The 25123-nt window shown below is 43.3% G+C and overlaps 2 protein-coding genes across 3 annotated transcripts in view; one reads left to right on the top strand and one right to left on the bottom strand.

Moving 5' to 3' along the window:
* Positions 1-25123, top strand: part of EIF4A3 (eukaryotic translation initiation factor 4A3) — a 359684-nt gene that overhangs the window by 169753 nt on the left and 164808 nt on the right. The window lies entirely within an intron of this gene.
* SYNDIG1 (synapse differentiation inducing 1) overlaps positions 1-25123 on the bottom strand; it is a 49662-nt gene that overhangs the window by 23422 nt on the left and 1117 nt on the right. The window contains exons 2-4 of one of the 2 annotated variants that reach the window (XM_066316385.1): positions 16026-16591; positions 8238-8380; positions 4864-4958 (exon numbers count right to left, since the gene is read on the bottom strand). In XM_066316385.1, the coding sequence (XP_066172482.1) occupies positions 4886-4958; positions 8238-8380; positions 16026-16505 (696 nt within the window). In that variant the 5' untranslated portion in view covers positions 16506-16591 and the 3' untranslated portion in view covers positions 4864-4885. Of the gene's footprint in view, positions 1-4863; positions 4959-8237; positions 8381-16025; positions 16592-25123 lie in introns of those variants that run through there. The other variant, XM_066316384.1, reaches the window with a different exon arrangement.

Below are 25123 nucleotides of genomic sequence, written 5' to 3'. Positions count from 1 at the left end.
TATCAGCCCAAGGAGCACTGCCAGCTTTTGCAGGACGTCCTTGTCAGAACAAAGGCAAGTGCTGGGAGAAGCTACTTGGTTTGGATCTGTGGAAAATAAATTCTCCACAATTCCTTCTACAGATTCCCCGTCAGATGAATGAGCCACAAAAAAGTTCAAATCCAAGCCAGAAAAGGCTCTCTGAAGAGAACAGGAAGAAAAATTGCCTTTTTTGTTCCCACCACTGTACTTCTACCCCTCTTGGCAGAGACTGTAGTTGTAAGTAAAGATTCCTCATGGTGATACACCTCTTAATTCTGGGACAGACAGAAACATCCACTAGTCACCACTGGGAATGGAAATTACCCTTTCTCCTGGATTTCATGGTGAAAACAGGATGAAAAATGGTGTCAAGCAGAGACTGCCAAGCCCATCTTTCCCAGAAGATGCTGTAAGACCTCTTCTTTTGCCTCTGGTCTTGCCCATCCTCTTGGAGGAAGCTGAATCCTGCAGACTCAGCTGTGGAGTCGCAGGAGCAACCCTGACTCTTCCATGCTACTTAGAAATAATGCAAGAAATGGAAATAATGCAACATGTGGAAATGTCATTGGTAACTTCATTTTTATCTCAACCCATAATGAGTGTATTTAATACCAAACTGGCACGGGGCAAGGTTTGCCCAACATGAAAAAACTGATTTTTTTTCACCCCAAGCAGATAAAAATTGTACACCAAGAGTAAAAATTTTATTACCAACATGACAAACATGTCTTGATAGGCATATTTGAATGTTTTAGATGTAAACTGCACAGATGCAAGTAGATCCTAGTCCATTTCTCTTTAGCTGGTTCTTGTCGTTTGTACCAAAATAAATATATAAAAACTTGATCTCTTTCCTACTGCTGGGAAATCAGTCAATTCAATGAAGAATTACCATTGTCTGGGAGGGATCTTTGGGTGCCTAGCTCACTAGATTCAAATCTTCAGAGAGTTACTCCACAGCCTATTTGAAAGAGATGTGTAGATTGCAATCAAGCGATCAATTTCCTTTGCTATGCATTCAAACAAAGTATAATTCAGAAGCCCTCACCAGAAGAGATGCTGAGAGATAGTGAGCTGTATATTCAAGATTAGAATATAGCCCTGAGTCTCTGGTACATGATGTTAATCTTTGATAAGAATATAAAAACTGAGTATGTTGCAGACTGATAAGATGTTAACCTTAAGCCTCGAAAGCATCCTCATCCATTTACTGCTGCATACATTGAACTTCAAATGAGAGAGCCTCCTTTCACTAATCTTGTTTTTTAAATGGTGCTGCCACAGCAGGACATGAAAGAAAGGTCTGTTCTGTAAACAGCACCCAATGAACTGCTCTAGATGAACATGCTGTTGTCCTTGCCACAGCAGACTTCAAAGCAGATTATTCACCACCTTGCGTGTGAAGACTTTCAGCATATCACAAAGCATCCAAAACCTTTTGGCCTTCCTGACAATGGAAACAGACACTGGGATGATGGCCAGAGAGAAGGGACCATGTATCATTCCCAGACCTCCAAAAAGGTCTCTACTTTTTTTTCTCATGCCTCTTTCAGCAGGGCAGACATTGGGAGGCAAAAAATAATGTGCACTGTTTCTGTTCTCAGACTGTGAACATGCTCTCTGTTTCCTCTCTGAAATAATATTCTTCCTCCAAAATCTACCTTTGCAGATGCAAAAAACTTGAAGTATTTAACTGAGATAAGTGAGGATTACTAACAAAAGCCCCAAGTGCATTCCATAATCCTGCTAACACCATACCTACTCTCTACAGTAAAAAAAAAAAAAAAAAGCAAGACACTATAACACCACTGCCAAAGATTAAAAAGTTCCTTAAACTTAGTCATAATTGCCTAAATGTCAGAGAGACTGAAGCCCTGATAAACTCCTGTGGAAGATTTATTGCCCTACTCTTCAAATCATTCCACCAGATAGGCCTCTGAGTGAATTTGTGAATACTCCAGGCACTTCCAGCTTAGTGGCAGCTGTGGACTGAAACAATCCTCACATTCTCATAAAACTGTGACATAACAAGTCAATCGCAAAGCAACAAAAAGTAACAGCAGAATGAAGAGGGTGCCCTCCTGGCATCAGGATATTTTATACCCTTGCAGTGTGACTATATGGACAAATCTCTAGGGCTGTATCTGGCTTAGCAAAATGTGTGAAGCATAAATAACTGGCAAAGAAAAATTCATGTACAATACCTGCTACTGTGCAGGATGCTCTTGAAAATAAAAAAGATCCCTCATCTCCTCAAACACTTCAAGTTGGTCTCTCTCCTGTCTCAAAAATTCCTTGTAATTAAACACCCGCATAATGAATTAAACTCTCCAGGGAATGTTATTTGCCAACTACTTTTTCAATTATTTAAAATTAGCTTAAGGGCTAAAGCAATCAGGTCATTCATTAATTTAATTCCTTTATGTAGCCGTACTTCGTGACTTGGAAATAAAAACTACAAGATCAAAAGGACAAAGGAATAAAGAGGAAATTATACAAGCCACTTATAAAGTTCCCTGGCCCATGACCTCACCCAGGACGCACAGTCTCTGCTGGTACACAGCACACTCTAAATGGCCATTTTCTTGTGCGAACAAACACTTCTCTGGAGACATCTACCCAAAGGGAAAAGTTGGCAGGAGCAACGTCCACACACACACAAAGCACTGGCTGGCAGCCAGCTCCCACTTAGAAAGATGAGAATTGGAGATGCTAGTAATTCATCAGCCCCACTTCAGAGCAGCTATCTTTGTCTGTGGAATTGCCATGGGGAAGAGAAGAAGAGATCCTCTTTTACCCAATCCAGGACAAAGTTTTCCTCTCGTCTCCCAAAGGACCAGAAGTTGCAAACTTCTTGAATGTATTAAACCACACCATAAGCTTTTTGCAGAGGTAAAGAATGTCACCCAAATGCTCCTAATCAGGGGCCAGGGTCATCTATTTCTGAGCTGCTTTTCCAAGCACAGGAAATCCAGCACTCTCACCACACACAGTGACACATGTACCTGACTCCTTCAGCACGCAGCCGCTCTCTGTGTCGTGGCTGGGAACAGAAGCCTTGTTATTTTAGTCTTCTCTGCCTGGCAAATCTGTCACCCTCCTGATGGAAGGAAGAGAAGGAGTGTGGCCACCAGCCAGTTGTGACCTTCTGCAAGAAGTCCATGGTCTAGTGACCTCCCAGGACCAGGGCTCTTATGTGAGTATGGTGGCCACACATCAGCACTGTGCCATCCCAGCAAGACAGTTGCATAGAGTTCTTCTAGGACAACCTCTGCCACAAAAGGCCTTTGCAGCTCCTTGGGAGGAGGAATTCATTTTAACCTCTTTTCACTCATTCCTAGCACAAATGGCTTTTATTGTTTTACACATCACCTTATGCAGCAGAAAAACTACAACAGTTCATAAGGGTAAAAAGGTGCCTGGGTGAAAACTACAACAGTTCATAAGGGTAAAAGGGCATCTGCCCTGTACCCACGGGCACAGAGCTGGACAAAGAACTCAGGGATTTGCTTTATGAGTGAGCAGCACAGAGAGCTCAAACCTTAGTGAGAAAGCAGAGACTGGGCTGGGCAGCCCCAGGGTACACCCAGGGCCCTCTACCCCATCTGTGTGACTCAAAGCAACAGCCCTGCTTAAGCAAAAGAATTATGTGACTCGGTATCAGGTCCAAGGCAGCAAAACAAAAGCCTTTTATTTCCATTAAAGCTCATCATCTTTAGGCAGTTCTTTTGTCCAAGTATTACTTGGACCAAGAAATAATGCAGTGTTGAAAAATCTTTTGAAAATGCAAAAGGCTCCTGTCTGCTTTGCTAGCAATGCTGACCAGCACATCCTGCAAGTACAGATCTTGGCATATCACTGCCAAGCAAAGAAAAATACCACATTTTTGTTTTTCTTTTGCCTTTACTTCTCTGATATAAGAGGTTGCTGCATCCCCTGTACAAACACACGCTCCTGGCTGTGTGTCAAGCTCCTTATAATAGACCATATTCATTTTTTTTATGCAGTAAAGTGGGACAGGGAGGAAACAAAGCAGGGTGGATGGTTTAAAACAGGGCATCACCAGCCAGTCCGGTGGAGTATGGCACATCATACTGCTGTTCTGTCTCATTGTTTTCCCTGTTGATATAGGGAGTATGAGCCAGCTTTCTAAGGAATTAACAACAGGTAACACCTGGCTGTTATTTCTCTGTCCTCTTCTTTTGAAGCTGGAAGCCAAAACCTTATGCCAGAAAAGCAAGGACAGTGAAATCCATGTATTCTGAGCACTGAAACTCCGATAAAATCTAGAATTCATATTGCTACCTTCCAGTGGGAACATGAACATTCTTTCCTTCTTCTCCCTAGTGACTACTGAAATACGTCAAAAAACAGATTTTTTTTTCCCAAAGCCCCTGTCTCTGAAAACTGGATGAAAAGTAACCAAATATTTCAGAAGTTATCACGAAGACAGACAAGCTACTCTTTTTTCCTGGTCACGTATGCCTTGTTTCCATATGAAACTGTAGAAAATCCTTCACCCAGTGAGACAATGTGAGCAAATAATTACAAAGCTTTGCATCTCTGCATCCCTCTGCGAAGGAGGTTGTTACAGCAGGGAGTCAGCACAGCAGATGGGAAATGATTGCTCCCTTGTGCTCAGAGTGCAGTCTGCTGCCTGGCAGGTCTCACCTGCTGCCACGGAGGAGGGAGGGTGTGAAGGCTATTTGAGAACCCAAGCAAGAGGGGAGAAGTGTGCAGAGTTTTTTCAGGTGTGTGTCTGGGTCAGTGACACAGGTCCTTGGAATGTTCGTGGGAGTTCGGTGTGCACGCTCTTGTTTCTGCCTGTAAGGGAGCAGGCACAATGTGAAGCTCATTCATACCATCAAAGGCTCATCTCTCTCATAATGAATTTCTGTTTACAGTAGGGAGGGAAAAGTGTGACATGGTATTGCTCTCTCTCTCCTATAAATAAAAGCAGGGAGAAAAAGAGGATTCGTGCAAAAAGACCTTTCAAGATTGTTACTACCACCTCCCAGCCCAAGCAGAAATCCTGACAGCCCCTAAGAAATGATCTGACAAGTTCAACGGTAAACCTGACAAGACAAAAAAAATATATTTTTTAAGTTCTTTCTTTGATTTATGAGGCTTCACACTTGCCTAAAATCTACAGTGCTAAAAATATCTTTGGAAATAAAAACTCAGGAACCTGCAAGAGTCCAGAGGGGGGAGACTTATGAAAAAATAAACACAATGAGGTGGGTTTTTTTTGATCAAACACTCTTTTGTGGGGAAGAGTTTTTGGTGAAAGACATCATTTACTTTCATCTTTCCAAAAGTTTCCTTGCAAAATGCACAAAAACTCCTTTGATTGAGCTCTTCAGCTCAATCAAAGTTGACTAATTAGACAATCCAAAAAACGGCCAGCCTAAAAACTCACATGTTTCTTTCTTGCAAAGCAAATGTGAGAGAAGACAGGACACAGGGCCCCATCCTGAGAGTAGAGCTGAGAGAAGCACAGGATTGGGCAGCTACAGGAAGTGGGGGCAAGACTTGTGGGAAGGAAAACACAAATAAAACCAGAAGGGAATAACTGAACAAGTGGACAGCGCAGTGATGGCCTCAAGGCTGTCTGTTTTTCTGAGGGAAGATGAAAAGCAGTAAGTCTCAGCATTGCTTGGGATAAGATCACCAGGTAACATCCTTCTTAGAAAACTGGATATCCCAACAGGAAGAAAGCATGTTGGGCTTTCACAAATTGTATTTCTGAATCCACTGCTCCTCCCTGCTGGCTCACCTGTGGATGCACATCTTCATTTGCAGGCAGGCCCTGGGGTAGACCCTGCACAGCTGCACCCCTTGAGACAGGGGCTCTGCAAGAAGCCCCAAGTCACCAGCACATTGGCGAGAGTCTTGGTAGAGAAAATAAGTTCCACACAGAGCAGAAACATCACCTGCAGGAAAAATTTGGCTTCCATGGAGCACAACCTCCCCCAAATTCAATCATTCTGTTGGTAAAGAGCACCTCTGCTGTCTTACAGCATTGTGTAATTGTTTTGCAGCATAACATGGCAAATGCGTCATAAATGTGCTGGCAGGAATAAACAGAGCACCTATACCTTTGGAATGAGCTGTACTGCAGACACATTCTCTGCTAACAAAGGCTTCAACTTGAAATGTGTCCCACACCTAGAGCAGACCAGATTTTTAAAACAAATTTTAAAACAATATTCCCTGCCAGTGCTGTATACTGCATCAAAGAATCCATCCCTCATCTCTGAATTTCCAACATGTTACAGTTTATTCCCAGATGGCCTTTTTGGTAGAACTGCTCAGGAGACTTTAGAAAACACAAAATTTTTAAGAGCTCAATCAACTGCAAAAAGAGAGGTTTGATCCTGAGTACCAAGAGTTGATTTTTAGCTATACTTCTGGCTTTTGATAAAGGAGCAGGTATGTTAGACTATTTTTTTTTTTGAATTAACAAGTGATCTCAAATGTTATCAAGGAGTTTAAGCTGAACGACCTATGTAAATAGAAATCACATATATGGTTTATGTGTCGAAGAATGAGTGGACATCACTGTCCATATTAGCAAGGTTCAGGGTTTTGATGGTTTGTACTATCTATCTCAGCAAGTTCTCTGCCACAGGAGGTTTGGGCTTAATATTGGCTTCATTTTTCCCCCAGAAAACGCCAGTTTGTTGGATGTGGGGTTTTGCAGAAGAACCACTTTTTCTACATTTTTTCAGGGCTGTGATGGACCTGCTGAATGAGAAGGTGGTGAGAGAAAAGTGTTCCCTGGGAGCTCAGGGAGAGGACAGAGAGATCGGTCTCTGCTGGACTGGAACTAGCTGGACCATCTTTCTACAAGAGAATTGAAAACTGGGTTTAAGCAGCCACATTCAGCTATTCTTCATCATTATACTAAATCAAAAACCACTCAAGTTTTCATTTTTAATTGTCAAAATCCTTCAGCATAGTAGCAAAAGTGTTCCCTGTTTTCGTGCCTTTTCCACCTTGTGTATTCTCCCATGGAAGTGAGAAGTTCCTACAGACTCATGCTGGCCCCTGGGATCAGTTCACAGCTGGATACCCTGGACTTTGTACACTGGTTCTCAGCACATTGAGCTTCTCAGTCATATTGCTTTTTAGTATCAATTACATTGGGGGGAGGTTGCATTTATTGGACTATGCTGTGCTTTCTCACCTCAGATAAAACTATCTCACAAACAATCAAAACTCCAACAATCAGAACTTGTTATTTTCCACTGGACAAACACTAATTGTCTCAGAGCCTTCCCAGGAAAGACAGACTGTTCATTTGAAGTGAAAAAAAAGTAGTTCTCCATCTCTTTTTGTTTTGCTGGTGTTGCTGTTTTTTTTTTCTTAATCTTGAAGAGTAGGATTCTTCAGATGTGAAGAACCTGCTCTGGTTTGACAAATCAGCAGGGCTGGTAGGTGTTTAGTGCAGGCAGATTAGAAAGACAGCTGAGAGGGTGAATATGAAGGGTGCTGTGGAGCAGAGACTGTAGTTTGCAATAGGCACTAGAGAGAAATATAATCAAATGTTTCCTCACAGTCACTGATGAGGCTGCCAGTGTGACGCCTCCTCTGTCACCTCACATTATCTGCCATGCTGGGAAACTCAGTAATTACATTGCAGACATTTATGGAGACATGCTTGTCAAAACAAATGATGGGCACGAGGTGATTGCAAGTTAAGCAATGCTAAGACTGTCTCGTGAAGGAAACAAACTAAAACAGTCACTTCTTTGGTAAAAAGACATTTGCTTATTGAAATTTGAAAGGAAGAACTGGCTGAGCAATATTTTCCATGGGAAAGGAAATGGTTTCTGGAAAGCAAATTCACACTGCAGAATAGAAATTAGTTTTCTACTCCTGGAAAGATATTCTAAATAATCAGCTTGGGAAATTCTAATAATCAGCTTTTTTCCTACTGTTTTCCCAGTAGGAAAGCCAAGCGTTTGAGCTATCCAAGGGTGTTTTCTATTCAAAAGCCATGCCCACAGAGGATTCTTAGCTGGACATTTAACCTGACATGGAACGTGACCATTGCCAAGTAAAAGCCAAAATATTTTGTAGACACCTCCTTCAGCAAAGTATCTCAAAAGGCAGCCAACACTACCACAGAGAAATATCCAGGTGGGGAAGATGCCATCACCTTGAACTACTTTCCACTGTTCTCGAGAATGTCTGGCAGGAGATGTTTTAACATTACCTCATGGGACAGGTAAAAGGCAGCAATTCCTAATGGCCAGAAGCAGCAGAGCATGGAGAACACAGTGAGGCCAAGATGATCCCTTGGTGGCATCATCAGGAAGTTGTCTTCACTCTCGGTGTCACTCGAGTAATCACTCTAGAACAACAAAAGAGAGACATGTAGGTGTGCTGGTTAATGATATTGCTTTTCCTCTGCCATGAGCCAATTCCCTAATCATTTGCCCACTTCTCCTACTCCATCACAGCACTGGCCAGCAGGTCTCCTCTTCCTCACCCACTGGTCACAGATTCCATCAATGTTGCATGAGCTTGAAAGTACAAAAAGACAAATGTAAAGGTATCACTCATTTCAGCAGGGAGCTGAAAAGGGGCCACGAAAGAAAGGGCTCTCTGATCAGATGAACCAACGTGAATATTTCCTTCCAAAGTAAAGAAGGAGAGGGAGAAAATCCATAGTATTGCTGAAACCACTCCTTGAAACTGTCCACTCACCTGAACAGATGAGATACAAAATCAAAAAATGTTTTGATTTTCAGGTTTTTGGCTGAGTTGTGCGCTGGCACAGTATCTGTGGAGACTACCTCTCTGATATTTGAAATTGCCTTTTCTTTCACATAAAGATGAAATGGAGAAAATATTCCTCAAGTAATTTGGATCACATGCTGAACCATAAAATTATAAGTGATGCTGCCTCCCAAAGGCCAAGTTGACCTGCCTATGAGTTACCAAGGGTAAAAGAATAATTCTAAACATTAAGTCCTGATCATACAGAACAATTGTGAACCAGAAGGGTGAAAAAAAAGTTTAAAATTACAGAAAGAAATCCAACATCAAATGGTACCTCTTAACTCTTCCAGCTAAACACTCCTTTCTCCAAGCAAACCTTCTTCTTAACATTCTCTCCTACAACAGGACACCTGATACTGAGCTTATCAAGAAACCTTCTCTATTCAGAACCCACCCTGACACTGGGATAATTGATAATTTGGCTACCTCTTCACTTACTCCTGGATCTGTAAGAGCTGCACCCTGACACTGAAGAACCTGGGTATTAGTGTTGTTGAGAAGTCAGAATTATAGTTATCAGTTTCCCTTCCCTTCCCTTCCCTTCCCTTCCCTTCCCTTCCCTTCCCTTCCCTTCCTTTACAGTCCCATCCCATCCCATCAGTTCTTGGGCACCATTTCCAGAGTTTGTTGGAGAAATCAGGCATTGGAAGGCAGAATGCCACGGGAAAACATCTACACAGGAGAAAGAAGAGAAGCCAACTCAAATCCATTATAAGATGCATTTAAGATGAAGCTTCATCACAGCCTGTAAGTGTCTGAGTAGATAATTTCTGATCAGAGGCAGCTCTTCTATTCTGTAGAAAAGCTGAAGTTACTGAAAGAAGAATAGAGGAAAGCGCAGATTTTTAAGAGAGATGATGATGAACACTTTTCTGCAGTTGTAATGGATTTTCTATTAAAAAAGGCCTTTTCCTAAATCAAGGCTGGCTACCCCTAAAAGCTCTGTGCTTTACCTCAACTGAGACATTACAATTGTTCTGCAGACAGCCTGCCAAGCACGCTGGAGATGTCAGACAACAGTGTCTGCTCTGAACTTCAGCTGCCAGCAACCTCTATAACCTGATGGATATTCAAAAACCAGCCCTTTTCCTTTTTTCCTTTAAAGCAACCAATTCAGCAACATGCACACCCTGCACACAAAACTAATTTCTCATATGGCCCTGAGGGATCTGCCTTCAAATCCAGATGGTCCAGTGGTCTGGTTTGACAAAGACCAACACAATGCTGCTCCAAGTTAATATGTGCTCTGTTTTCCTCCACACAATGTCTGTTCCAGTAATGTAGTTAAACATGATGACCTGTTCTGACCAGCACTCTGCATCCTTCTGCTCTCCTGCAAGTGTTTGGAGTTCACCTCCATGCAGCAGATGCTGAAGGCAGGAGCTGGATGGAGACTCTTTCACCAAAGGCTGTAGTTTATCACTGCTCTGCCTCCACACACTCACTCATTCTTGAGCAGGATCTTGCTGATAATTTCTTAAGAGGTGATGGCTCTAAAGCCTATTATTTATTTAATTTTGCCTGTTTATTTCTTTTTACAGCTTGGAGTTTTGCAGTTGATTCCGTTTCAGTTTTAAAGGCATTTAAAAGATCCATAATCCCCTAACAGTGACCTGCTGCAGCTCCTCTTGTCTCCCCAACTCCCAATCTAAAAATTGTCCTGTCAGGCAGCCAGCCAGCCTTGCAGAATGGGCTCACAGAGGACTCTCCTTGGTTGGAAAACTTTTCACATGTAACTTAGCAACACCAAACCACAACGGGCAAAACCCCCTGGATGTAGTTGCCCAAGCCTATTCTTCCACCTTGAGCGCTGGACTTTGATCATCTCCCTTGTGATGTGCTCCAGATGCCCAGAGCCAGTCTGCCCATAGCTCCTCAGGAACCAGCATCCAGCACATTGCCACTGGAAGGGGATCACTGCAGACAGCAATGAATGGATCCACACCAAAACAAGCTGGGAGATATGGTGCGACCCTTCATTATTGTCCCCTTTCTGCTTCTGAGCTGACACAGCAGTCCTCAAAAAAGTGTGCCAAATATCCACCCTCTACAAATGACAGCATGCAGCTCACCCAGAGCTCCTGCAACTCACAGGCTGGATTCCAGAGACATCACTGCTGAGCTTCAGTCTGAAAACTCAGGGAAGTGATGATGAGAAAGGGAATTGCCACGGGCCCTGGCTACTATTAACAAGATTCATAGGAGGGCATTTGGACACTGCTGAAGGTGCCTTCCCAGCCATGCTCCCTTCATCTGGAGCTGGCTAATAGAGGTTAATATCCCTTGGCAGGGCTCAGGATCTCCAGACTTGAGTGGCTTCTCCTTCTAAGGAGAAAAATAAATAAAATGCAAAGTGTAATCACTCTTGTAATCTGTTAATAATGTGTCTTTGATGGGACTCAGAGATATAAATTGTGTCCTTATGGGTAGGATGACTCAGTGCCATGACTGCATACCTGAGTGCCACACCTCTTAGGAGCTCGTACCTGGGCACCACACCTCTGACAGCACACCTGTACTCTTCTGAGACAAAACCACTGAAAATTACATTCTCGTATTCTCAACACAGCCCTAGATGAGCTTGGGCAAGGTATGTATGGTACTGTTTTCTTCCATTGCCCAGCTGCAGAACAGAAAAAAACCTGTACCCCCAATTCAGAGGAGAGCAACTACAGCCAGTGAATTCATCAGTAAAACCAGGCTGCAAGACCCTGTCTTTGCCCATGCTGCAGAGCTCTCTGTAAAGGGAACTCTGCTGTACTTAGCCCCCCAAGGGGTGTTCAAACACTTTCTGGATACCTACAGCCAGGGAAAGGCTGAGGACACAGCCCAGTGCAGGACAACTGACAGAAAGTGTGCATGATTTCACAGGGCTTGAGGGCTTGATGGGCATAAATCTCCTCAGGGTCTTCTCTTCATGCTGTGGAAAAAATGTGCCAGGAGCTGCTTGGGGATGTTGAGAAGAGTGGTTGGATGGAACAGGATCCAAATTCTATCTCTACAATTTCATGCTAAGGTCCAAAGGATGAGTTTTCACAACAGAATCCAGCAATTTCTAGTGAAAAAAAAAAAGAAATGTATATGTTGAAAGCACTACATTTCTTTTCTTCTTTCACTCCCAGAACATTCTATTTATTTTGCTTTAGAGATTGTCTCAGACATTGATGGGTGCTGGGAAAAAGTAAGAGGGCTTTAAGAGAGAGCTCCAAGGTATTCTTTCATGCAACATATATGAATAATTTAATTTGCTGCCATGAATAGCTTGGGTTTCTCTAAATAAGCAATCTACCTAGTGGCTAGGAGCAAAACTAGCAGGAGTATAATACGACGAATGCTAATTTTGGATAAAAGATGGCACATGAACTCTAACAGGAGGGTATTTAATCTTGTAACTCATTTCATATTTCACTGCTGCCACATTTGACAAGTTGTCTATTAGTTGCAGCATAAAGAACTCATAAGATATTTATAAATTTTCCAATGATACCTAAATAGGGAATCATTTGATTTCAGGGACAGGCATGGAAGAGAGAAGTTTAAAGCCCTCTAAAGTGTGTGCAGCTTTCTGTTTTCATGCCTGGTAATTGGTGGAGCAAAGCAGGGCTCTCTATATGGTAACGAGAGCTGTTTCTCAGCTGTTTTTCCCTCTAGACAATTATGATTTTTTTAGGCAGACTGAACAATACTCCACTAGGACCTGAGAAGCCCTGCGAGTAAAAAATCCCAATAATTTGGTTAAATGTTGCTGCAGGGTACAATCCATGATTAGGATGTCTCCTGCTCCTTTGCTGCATCTTGCATGCCCTTCAGAGACGCCAGGCTTGGGAAAGGAAGAAGGTGTCTCCTTGCCAGCACATTGTCCTAGACATTTTGGATAGATCCATCCTGAGGAGGATGACAGCTAGTAGAGTAGCAAACCCTGCAGCTTTGCTTGGTCAGTTCTTCAAACTGAAACCAAATCAATCAAAATAGCTGGGTTTTTCTCAGAATCTTTCTCTACTGCAAAGTTTTCTGCCAGAGAACAGCAACCTTTTGGGTTACCAAGAGCCCAACTCTTTTCAAAAAGACAATCATGTCAGAAGCAGGCTGACCTGCAATAAAACTATTTTCTGGAAGTGTCCCTCCTGAAAGTATTGCACTGAGGTGTGAGAGACACTACAAAGGGAGGAGATCGATTTTTTTGGCATTTCTAAGAAATTAAATATCCATCGTGAAAAACCCTAGGCAGGCATTCTGGTATAAGGCAGACAGTGCCAGGGAGACATGGGGGAAGAGCAATGACTCACAACCCCATGGCTGGTGTGTCTTCCAGAAGGCATTTTACAGAGATGCTCAAGTGAGACACCACTTGCCTTGCACTGACAGGTACTCTGAGTAGTAGCTCTCAGTTTTCAAGAGAAAAGAGCTCTTCTGCACAAAGCTCCTCTCTTTGCCAATGTTTCCAAAAAGGGGCTAGTTTATAGAGTTTTCTCCCAGAAAGAAATGCCAAAGCAGACGTGAGCCTTGGTCTTCTCTGATACTCCACAGTTTCCGTGCCTTGATGAGCTGTGGCTTGACAGTCAATGTGACAAGATACACAGCAATGTCCTGTGCCACCCTTAGTGGCAGACTCAAACATCTCACAGCAAGGGACCAAAATGTGCACCTCTGTTGTGCTACCCTCTTCCTTCTAACTTCTGCTCCCAGTCCTGGCACTCACTCTTTCCCATCCCATCTATTAGTAACCTAAAAAAGCATTTGTTTCTTATCAGCAACTGACAGGGAAAAAAATTCTTTCTAGTGTAACACACTTGGGCTGTGTGATTCAGGTGCTGGTTTTGTGTAGTTAACAATCTGGCATGGTTCATTACCTACTGTGATGATGACTGCTTGTCCTTAAAAGTGACTGCTTGTCCTTAAAAGTGACTGCTTGTCCTTAAAATAGTGTTCTTTCATTTCCAGAGTCACCACATGTGAATTTAGGTCTCTAATGAAACTGTGCTCTAGCCAAGCCAGGAGGCCCTCATGCAACTGGCCAACACAGTCACAGCCTCTGTCCAACACAAAAGAGCACAACACAACAGATCCATTTTTTTCTGGTCTGGTCAAATTAATTTCTCCTCTCCTGCACGACCAGCTGCATCTGCAGAATTTGGACCTTCCTGGAATGGAAGCTACTTGCTATGCTGAGCTACTTCTTGCTGAAAACAGCTGCCTAGCAGGTTGATCCTTTGGGATCATGGAAAAGTTTATGGAAAACACTGAAAATCTCAGTGCTGCACAGGGTTGGTCAGGGAGCACAGCAATGGAGACAGACCCTGGGCTCAAAGCAGAGGCTTCTAGCAAAGCAAGTGTTTCCCACTAACCAGGTCCTTATCCAAACCATGCCTGGTTTTCTCCTCCCCTATCTTACCAGAGGGGAAATTTTGATGGAGAGGACAATCTATAAGTGGTGTGTGCTTTGTGAAACTGTCATCTTATTCTGAGCTCCTTATGTACATTGGTCAAGATGGTTGTCCATACACCTGTGTTTGTTAGCACAATGTCACCCCAAGAGTCAAATAAGACAGGGAATCTGTGATTCCAGATGCTCTATACCCATTCAAGAACTGCCACGTTTGACCTCAGGTCTGTTTCCAGAGAAAGAGGTCAGAAAGAAGAAGGAGCCAGGGAAAAGGATGCACACACTGTCAGACCATGTTACCAGAATTTACTGTCTTATTTCTCCCCTTAAGATCCTAGGAGGATGAAGTTCTACAGCTGGTTTTTAAGACACAAATGTTCTCTATGAAAAGCTGATCAAGTTCCTCTAGTGCCACTTTGAAGAGGTATTTTCCTTATGCTGCTCATTTTCCCAGTCTTTTTTTAATCTTGTTCTCCAGAAGTTGGCTTAAGAATGTCTTCTTGACTTGAATTGATGAGAGGGAGACTTTTTGTTTTTGCTGCCTGAATGTCAGGCCAGATGTGTCAATAGCACCATGTACGCTGCAGTCACTTGTGTCACTACTGCATGAGAGAAACTGGGGCAAAAAGACAGCAACCAGGAATTTTGTTTTGATTATGGAAATTATACTTCCCACGGTCAATTCCGAAATTCTGTGGAAGGGTATGATTTGAGCCAATATTCTCACATGATTGAGAGAGAAGCTTTCTGTCTCCCTGTGGAGGCACTGAATACTGCATTAATGGCACACACTGGGAAAAACACTTCCCTCTTCCCACCTTATCAATACAGAGAGAAAAGAGAATAAAAGGAAAGTCAGGTTCTTGCTGGATTTCCTCTGTGCTGATCACAGGGTGAGACATGGGTATTACAGGAGATGAAAATAAAAATCTTAGAGCTTGTTAGGTCTTTGCCTTAAATGAAAATCACAGCAACAGAGAAAGCACAACCAGTATTCCTATCTCAGCTGGGACATTCATGTTGAAGGTATGGCTTTGCTCTAGACAGCCAGAGGGTCTTTGCTAGGTTAGGAGTCTCTGACCAGTTATGGTGGAAATTTTCAGATCACCAGCATTACATTCACCCTCCATTCCCACAAACACTGGCAAATACAAATCCCTGCCACACTTGGGTCTTTGGTTAAAATAAAATTTTAAAAAGTATCCTTTAAAAAAGAATGAAGTAATTTCCTTAGTCTTCCGTGTTACTTTACATGAGCAATCAACAAGACACAGGACTCCAGAAGAAAACATTGCATTAGGGTCTAAAAAGTGTTTTGCCTCATCACAAAAACGTAATTTATTTCAGACATGGATTCACTGCAGCTTGAAACTCTAAGACTTCTGTTTCTGTGTTTACTCTGAGACAGAAATGTTTTGTGTCTCAGCCAGTAATTTAAAATATTCTGCCAAGTCAGGTGAAGGCAAGAGATGATGCTGGCCTGCTGAGTAAGATGGGCTCCATGCAGATAGATAGATGCTCCCAGCCCCAACCTCACACAGCATTTAAGCACATGGGTCTTCCTTCTGACCAGCCCCTTCAGAGACAGAAGGGAAGTTCTGATCTCCACTAGGACCAGTGGGAATTTTGCCATTGGTAAGCACAGATCTGGGACCTTACCCCACAAATAAAGCTGAACAATCATTCATTGTCCTAGCTGGAGGAGAAAGTGATACAGCTGACCCAAAAAGCAGCTAATCCCCTGCTGCTCAGTTTTAGGGAGCTGTACACCTAATTTCAAACATGCCCTCCTCCCCCCAGCCTTCCTCACATATCCCAAGTGACGTCTGACCTCTAGTTCCTGGAAATCCTCCTCTTCCTCCACCTCATAGGAGAGAGTGCGGATCTTGATGTCTTCCGCGGATAGGTCCATGAATTTGCTGTCAGGGTACTCCAGGCTGTCTTTGGCGGGCGAGCGCTCCTCGATGAAGGTCGTTTCACAGCACTCTGAGCCCAGGCTCTCCCCCCACGAGCGCAGCATGTTCTCGGAGTAGAGGATGATGTTGGGCCTGTAGTGAGACTCCACTGTCTGCTGCAGCATGCTGGGGTCCAGAAGCTGCTGCACGGGGTCGCTCCTGCCATTCTCCGGGCATCTCGGAGAGGACAGGTTGCCTGCTCTGTGGCTCTGGTACTGAGGGGTGGGGTACACAGAGACCAGACCATCTTGGCTCTCTGTCACTAAGTTCCTTGTGTTAATTAAACCATTCCTTTTCCCAGCCTCAGTGATCTTATTGTGCATAAGCACAGTGTTCTGCTCAACCAAGCCATCCATACTGGGAGATGTCCAAGGCAGTGGGACCAGTTGCCTTTATTTTGCTATGCCTTAGGGCTCACGCTGGGTGAGTGGTTCCCATTTTCCTGATGAAGAAAGGAAACAGAAACCAAGGTGAGGACAAAGGCAATGAATTGAGGGACTCAAGTCAGCTTGTCTTCCATACAGTCTCAGCAGAAAATAGACCCCCACATATGTGCACATCCTGACCTAGTTCTCCAAATATGTCCACGCTCAAAGAGTCAAAGAACACCTGCCCCACATCCATGGGATGTAGAGAAGCAGATGAGGTGTCATGTCTTGGTAGTGATGGACCTCATCAAAGAATGGCTTTAGTGCCTGCTCCACTTTCCTACGGGTACACAGCTGTCATCCTGGGATCAACATTCCTTTCCTCTGAACACTTTGATAAAAGATGGGAAAAAAAACCAAAAAAGACCAAAAAAACAACAACAATCTCCTAAAAGAAGCATTTTCAGTTCTCAGAAATCTGCAACTGCAAAAAGATGAGCAGGTGCTGTGTTCACCTGCCAGTGTCTGCAGCCACCCTCTGCCCTTGGCAAGTGCTTTACTATCCTTTGAAAACCCATTTTTTCCAGCCCAAACACTATCCCACCAGGCTCCTCATTTTTCTCAGGTGTAGTCAAAGGAAAATGCTTTTTGAAATACTGATGTATTGGCCACAGCAACAGTAAAAATTCAGGGGCTTGTTTCTGGGCATAAGCATAAAAATTACAGACATGCTACTGTCTTCAAAGGTCTTTATATTAGATCCTCTAAGATCAAGTTATAGATGTAGGATTGCCTGTCCCCATTATGCTGTCTGGAGGAAACCAAGAATGAAATACACAAACACGTAAACATATGTAATTTTTTTACTCAATGCTTTCTCTCTATCTCTCTTTCATGTCCAACAACCTCTAAGAGAGCAATGTCTAGCAAAAGTCCAGACTTCAAACACCTTCAGTCTCTGTTTTGGATGCAAGAGGTATTTAAACCACAGCTAAGAGCTGTTCTAACACTATCAATTTAGCAAGAAACTTGTTTAACATACAAGAGAGCTTGACACAGAGTGCTGACATGTTTACATTCACAGCACTTGGTTTAACATGAGGCAGAAGCCTCATTTTACTGTGTTGTCTAGTAGTTCAGTGGTTCTCGTAAGTGAACCAGCAGGAAAGCTACAAAAGAGAAAATCCACCATGGTGGGATCCCATGGAAGTTACATGTGCAATCCAGGTAGCAGCAGCCTCCTGCTGGGCCTCCAGCTGCTTGACCACAAACCTTCCACTTCTTCCTCCCACCTCCCCCAAAGAAACTATATGAAAGCACATCCGCACAAGCAGAAGATGAGAAACACTCGTCAACTAAAGAGTAAATTTTCAGACTTTGCTCAGTTTCTCCCGAGCCAGCTTGGAAAATATAAGAGGTCGCCTGATGTGTCACTTCAACCATCAGTCCCCTGAAGCCAGGCTTTACCTCAAAACTGCAAAGACTCTTGCAAACATTCTTATCTCTGCCACCTGCCAAGTGAAGTGAAAGGTCAGGAGGAATATGCCACAGATGTAGCAGAAACTGGAGGACTCACAAATTAAAGAAATGCCCTCCTGGAGAAATGTATGAAGAGGTCAACACTTCATCACTGCATCAATGGCTCAAAAACTTGTGTCAGGCCTTGGCACCTCCCTGTAGTGACATAATTTCAGCAAAGTCTGGCTTAAGCCATTTTAGGGCAGTTTTATTGCATGCCTTGGAGAGGCATTGTTGCTCTGTCCTACCATGTATCTAAACATCCGTATAGCAGGTCCTTACCTTCCATGTATTTAAACAAGCCTTGTAAACCAATATTGTAGATTCTGAGTGACACTTTCCTCTTGGTAATGGGCAAAAGTGGGAAAAAAACCATCAAAAATGAAGCAAGGACAAGACAGGGAGCATCCTTCCTTCAGAGAACTCCTCTGATAATAGGAACAGTCTATTGCTCAGGACATCCTCCCTGGAGTCCCACACAGCAGTGCAGGCAGCATGCCTCAGGGAAGGTCAGCAGGGAGACGTGGATGGCAGCATGAAATCCAGCATGCAGCTGGCTGCCTGCCTTACCAGAGCCTGACCCACTCCTGGCCCTGCAACAGTACTGCTTAAAGGGAAGACAACGATGAGACTCAGGCTTTTTCAGTATAATAAATTAAGAGGGAGGGGGGAAAAGAGGAAGAAATAATTATATTAGTATTACTCCTGAAATGGAATCCCCCAGCTTGAGGTGGAGGTATGACAGAAAGTGGCACGTGGTCACGAGTGATGCTTAGGGGCAAAAGGCAGCTGTGCTTCTGCAGTGGCTCAGAGCCTTTGGCCAGCCTGCAGGGACCTGTTGGACATGAATCCAGCCACTCCACTTTCACTAGGGGTTTTCATGGACATGGCCTGGGCCAGGCTCACATGCCTGTGACTCACAGGCACATCCTAAAATTAAGATTGCTCCAGTTTCCAGGTTCCCTGCAGCCCAGAATCCTCAGATGGCAGTGCCAGAGCAGGTAACTTCTGACAGACCACCTGAGGAAATTGGAGGGTGCCTACTCTTCAGGGAGCCAACATTCAAAGCAGAAAAAAGCTCTCAGTATCTATGACCACAGTGAGATTCCAGATTGATGTTGACAGGAAAATGAAATTCATCAGGGCTCTTGAAATACGAAAGCTTTTCAGTCTGCTCCAAGATGCAGAGTTAATTTTAATTGGTTTGATGCAGGTTTCTTCTGTCTTTGCATGGTTTTAATTGTCCCACAGATCACTCACTGGCACTGAGGCCAACCAGAAATAATTCTGCATTTTCACACTTGAGACTGGAACCAGAAGGAAAAGCCAAGTTCAAGTTATTAACAGATATATAATCAATATATCAACCTTCGATCTAATGTTTACCTCGGGATTAGACATTTTTACCCCAGTCAGCTATAAAAAGTGAGTCCATTAATTATTTTAACCTTCACTCTTTCCAGTTTCTTGTGCCCTCCCCCTTTCTTATTTTAACAAGAAGCTGAAAGCAGTGCCAAGATCTTTAGCCTGCAATGCTGCGCTTTATTAAGCTATCACTCGTGTTACAGCAGAGCCCAGCTACAATGAGGAGCTGCACTGAGAGCCACGCTCTGCTGGGTGTTCTGCAGCCTCCTGCTATAAAGACAGTGCCTGACGAACTAATTAAGCAGAGGGTGTGAGACAGAGAAATGCCAGCTGTAGGGAGGGCAGGGAGAGAACAGCTACATGGTGTGCCCCAGGCTCTAGCAGACAGTTACTGCCCACCATCCCAAAACTCCTCTGCTCTCCTGAGACCTGGCAGGATGCTGTTTTCCTCTTCTCTCCATGGGATTTTGCACAGCTTGAGGGCTCTTCAGTCTTCTGGAGACCCTTGCCAGGCACCCAATGTCCTGTGTGAATAAGCAGTTGGGAAACTGAATACAAACCCCCTGAATTCCGAACAAGCCATACAATGGGAACATTGGGCTATGGCTGAAAAGCCCCAGTCTTCTCCTCACAGCAGACAAGAAGGACATTCATCCAGACAGACCAAGCATCACCGGCCCAGCAGACTGGTTTATTGGCAAGAAAACTGGAAGATGAAGGCAAGTGAAGCTGAAGGCAGAGTCCCCATCTGCTGTCAAAGCCTGAGGCTGTACCCTCTGCCATTCCCTGCAGATCTGGCAGGTCATCAGCCAGAAAAAAAAAGGCTAAAAAACTCATGTGCTTCTGCATGGGGGTGCTGGATATCAGTGAAAATCTTTTCCCCATAGAGACAGTCTAGTACAGGAAAATGCTGCCCAAGGAGGTTTTACAGTCTACATCCTTGAAGCTTTTGAAGACCTAACTGAATGAAACTCTGAGGATCACGGTATGATCCCAGAGTTGACCTCTCTTTGAGCATGAAACAGAACTGCAGACCTACTGAGATTACTTCAACTTGATTATCCCATGATTTGAATCCCTCTGATCCTTACAGATTCCCACCTGTCTCCAATGTTCCCCAAAAGACACTCTTACTTACTGCTCCTAAATCCCTCGGTCATTCTAAATCACCAGAATGGCAAGAAGTGGCAACAGTGACCCTTTGTGCCACCAGCAGAAGCTGATTCAGCCCCAGGATTATCAGATTCAACAAAATGCCCCTGGGTTCGAAGCCGATTTCCCCTCTGCCATCACAGAAAAATCAGAAGGGAGAAAGCTGTCATGAAGAGCAGTCAAGTCCCACATCAAGAAAGCAAGTTGCCAATTTCCTGGCATGAGCTGTTAGCTAAGAGAGAAAAAACACAATGCAATAGGCTTCAGCATGGTCTGAGGCATTCCAGACATTTAGAAACTGCAATCACAAATACAGACCCTTATGCAGGAGAGAAATCACAGGCCACGTATGGATCTGGAGTGCTGATTAAAAAGTGAAATATTTAACAAAATGAAGGAAAAATTCTTTCCCACTTGTATTCTTCTTCTTTGATTTAGCTAGACTTATTAAAGTAGGTTTTGTTTTAAGGGAATGCTGTATTTCAGCAGCTGGAATTCCTTTTACCCTATTAAGTAAGCTACAGGGAGTTTTGTAAGGCAGTGCAACTAACTCGCACTGGGAAAATTAAGAATGCATGCACTAGTGATAGCTAAATGTTTCATCACTAACAGTGGAATTAAAAAGACCTCCATGCTATTTTAGTATTACCAATATGCAGCAAATCCACTGTGAGGTGTGATCTGTCCTCCTAAAAAGGAGGAACTTGGGGAATGGTGAAGCGCCCAAGGTCATGTCAAGACAGAGCTGGAAATAAGATCCAGGTCTCTTGATTGCCTGTGCAGATATATGTTAAAACAATTACCATCTGCATATCTGCCTGAATAATCGATTGCTTAATTTAGTATCTGAACTAAAGAATGGAGTGGAGAAGAAAGGAGGAATACCTTGCATTGATCTAATATATAATAATGCTATTTCTGCAACAAAGTATTTCCTTTAGAGCAGGTGGAAGCATGTTGCCTGAGCTAAAATGAAATGTAATGTTTCATTTATTTATTTTTAATTGAACAAGCTGGCCTTTAATTCACTATGTCTCAAGGTACGGCCTCCAGTAAAAAAAAAAAAAAAAAAAAAAAAAAAAAAAAAAAAAAAGGCACATTCAGACTTTTCTAGCAATTCTTCTTTACGACTTAAATTTTTTAGCCTTAACGCTTAGTGGGATTCAGTCTGAACTCATAACTTTTTTCATTCACTGCACTTTCCAGGTAATAGGTAACTGGCCTGACTAACAGCATCTTGCTGTGGTGTATATAACTCTGGCTGTTGTGGAAGGCACCAGTGTAAAAATGCCTTGACACGAGGACCACTTCTGGCTATTACTCTGCAGAGTGAAAGCAGTCAGAAAGTCTGACTGTGGTTTTTTTCTGCTGTTTGCAAGAGGCTCCCAAATACTGCAGACCAGGAGCATCATACAACCCCAAATGTGTCCAGCATCACCTGTGAGCTCTCCACACCCATTTCAAACTGAGAAGATTGAGCCATGAGAAGTGATTCCTACTTTAAGAGCTTCCAAAAAAACCCTGAGAATTTCTCCCATGAATACCAACATAAGAGCATTCCCTGGCCCTCTTGATCTGCCCGCTGGCTGAATCCTGTGCCTCCCCATGAACCTAAAATCCCTGTTTAACTGTGTTTGTGACCAGGCTGGCCCACAGACAGGAACACCCAAATGTGGATCCAGGACTGGCCCTACTACTCACTCCAGTCTCTCTCCTGATGGGCAGCCAAGCCCCCAGAGAGCCCAGTTCTTGCACATCCCCTGCTCATCTGGCTCCACTTGCTTTCCCACACTGCATCCAGGAAGCAGAGCAGGACAAGACACTGCCTCACACCTGCTCTGCATGTAAACCCACAGTACTCTGCTCCAGGCTGGACTTGAGGTATTCCTGAGGCACAGATGGAAAATAAAGACATGACAGAACAGGATGACAGTGTGAAGGTGCAGAACTTGGTGCAAAATGGAAGTTTCTGTACCTCCTGCCCCAAGCAAAGCACCCCACGGCTGTAAGTCACTTCGCTAGAACAGCACTGTAAAATTACACAAGTCAGTTCATCTGGGCAAGGATGATTAGAGTAAACAGATGCTTCTGGGACCATAAAATCAGCTGTGCTCCATAAGACTTAGAAAAATTGCAGAGCCAGGACTATATCATGGGACAAAAGTTTTACAGAGTAGGTGATTTAGCCATGGTGAGAGTGATGGCTGGAGGCAGATAGGGCAGGCAGGGGAAAACAAAGCATTACCATCAGTGGGGCATAGTTTGACCTTTACAGACCTTTCTTAACCCTGCACTCACCCCTCCCTGCACAAACAAAAATGGAAATGAGTAATGCAGATGCCTCTAAGACTCGGAGCATTTTCTGAACACAAAGAAAAATTCTATCCTTTCTGTTCTCTGGGAGGACAAGGGATATAGGACCTCAGAGACTTCTGACAGGGCTGGCAGCATATCCACATCACAACTTTGCCTCCATGATCTTGTGAGCCACATGCAGCTGGAAGAAGGGATATTATTCTGTTGCAAAGAGCACAAGGATAGGAGCTGGAAGTTGGGTGGGTGACATGGGGACACCACCCCCTGGGAGAGGACTGGGTAAGTCATTGCATGTAGTGGGCAGCTGCTGTGGGATGTGTCCTGAAGCAGCACACTGAGCACAGCTGTCCTGCAGGATCTGACACCAGGCTGGATGCCTTTCCTAGGTCCTTTCTCTAGAAGCCAAACGATTTGATTATGCCCCTATCCCTGGAAGTTTTCAGGTTGGATGGGCCCTGAGCAACTTGAGCTAGTGGAATGTATCCCTGTCCATAGCAGAAGGTTTGGAGCTAAATGATCTTAATGTCCCTTGAAACCCAAACCATTTTATGATTCTGTCCTTTAGCAAATACCGTTTCAGAGTTCTTTGTTCTCCCTGGGGATTTTTAAGGTATCTGAGCAGTCAATCAAAGCACACAAACCCCATCAAGATTCTGCTAGAATTCTGCTAGAATTATTGGTGTAAACAGTCAGTTCATTCTTCTCGTGCCTTGGTGAAGCCTCACAGCATAAGGACAGAAATACAGCATGGATTTGGAGAGCAAATGGTAAATATTGAGGGAAGTTTGCACATTCAGCTTTTAGACACACACACATACAAATACACATCCATAGGGATGCCAGGAATAAAACTAGCGCTGCTAAAGGCATGCATGAACTCACACCATTCACGCACTGCACCACTGTTTCAGAATGCAGTCTTTGCTTGTGCAGTGAAAACAACCAGTTTGTCACTCTTCTGATTGTACAGCACCAAATTCAAATCACAGAATCTTTTGATTCTTAGGTGCTACAGCTTAGACCAGCTCCATGTGAGTCCTCAGGGTCACAGGCATCTACATCTGAAGAGGAGCATTTTGCTGTGACCCCATTACTCAAAGTAGTTTCCAGCTTTCTGCCAGAGAAAGGGTACTCAGTAATAATTGACATGATAGCTGGAGGATGTGTATTCAGACACTTATACACAGCCACTATTCATGTTTGTCAAAGCAAAGCCAATGAACACACAGAGTATTTTTCTCCTGTGCATACGTCTGCAGGTATTTTCCATTTCTTTCCCCAACTGCACTGTACAAACCAAAATCTGTAAAAATCTGAGTCTTCAAAGTGAAGACAACAAAATCTGGGCTCTTAATAACCATATATATAATCTGTAATCTTAATAACCACATAGACAGTATTAAAAAACTCTACTGGAAGCATTTTACAGCTGTCTGCAGATATGATTTTGCTGTAGAAAGAAAGAAAGACAAAAAAAGCTTATCCAAACATTGCACATTTTCTCAAATACTGTCCTCAAAAGCAAAATAATTTTAAACCCTGAGAGCATCCTTCCTCAAGTTAAATGTGTTGTGGTGGTCCCTGTGTATACCAGTACTGCATTACATCTGCATTTGTATACGGAAGAGCTCTCCTCTGTGTGTGAGATTTATTCCAGAGTGTGTGGCACCAGTGGTGTGAGACATCTGCCAGCCCACTTAATGAGAGGAGATTTCATTTAATTCCTACAGATGAGTTTATCCTACACACACCCTGGCATGACCTGTAGTTACCAAAACTGCCAATAAAATGTCACCTTGTCCAGTAAAATCTTTGTCTTGGAAGTGAGGTAATTTGAAATTAATACAGACCATCTACTTGCAGTTACTTTAAAGATGACAGTTAATTAACTACAATTAAAACTAAGTAATTTAAATATATGAATGTAGGAAAGTGTATTCTCTGTTCTGACTGCCTTTTAGAATACACAAAAATCCCCCTCTACGTGCCAGTTAATGCATCATCTTGAGTTTAAGACAATTAAAACATCTTTTAATTGTTGCTAATGCTCTGTTTACACCAAATTAATATCTAATAAATTGCAGTTTCCATATTTAATCTATCTGGAAAGTTTAGAGTTTTTTGTGGGGTTTTCTTGCTTCTTCCTCTTTCATTACACACGGAGGCTACAGCTTCCCTATCATGATTTTGAAGGCACAGTTCAACAGATTGCACTCTGGAGCAACCCCTACCCCTCCTGCTCCATGTTCTATCTG

This window comes from Sylvia atricapilla, chromosome 3, assembly GCF_009819655.1.
Source record: "Sylvia atricapilla isolate bSylAtr1 chromosome 3, bSylAtr1.pri, whole genome shotgun sequence".
NCBI classification, from domain to species: domain Eukaryota; kingdom Metazoa; phylum Chordata; class Aves; order Passeriformes; family Sylviidae; genus Sylvia; species Sylvia atricapilla.
Note: the sequence above shows the minus strand (reverse complement) of the source record. Positions and strands in the feature narration are given on the sequence as shown.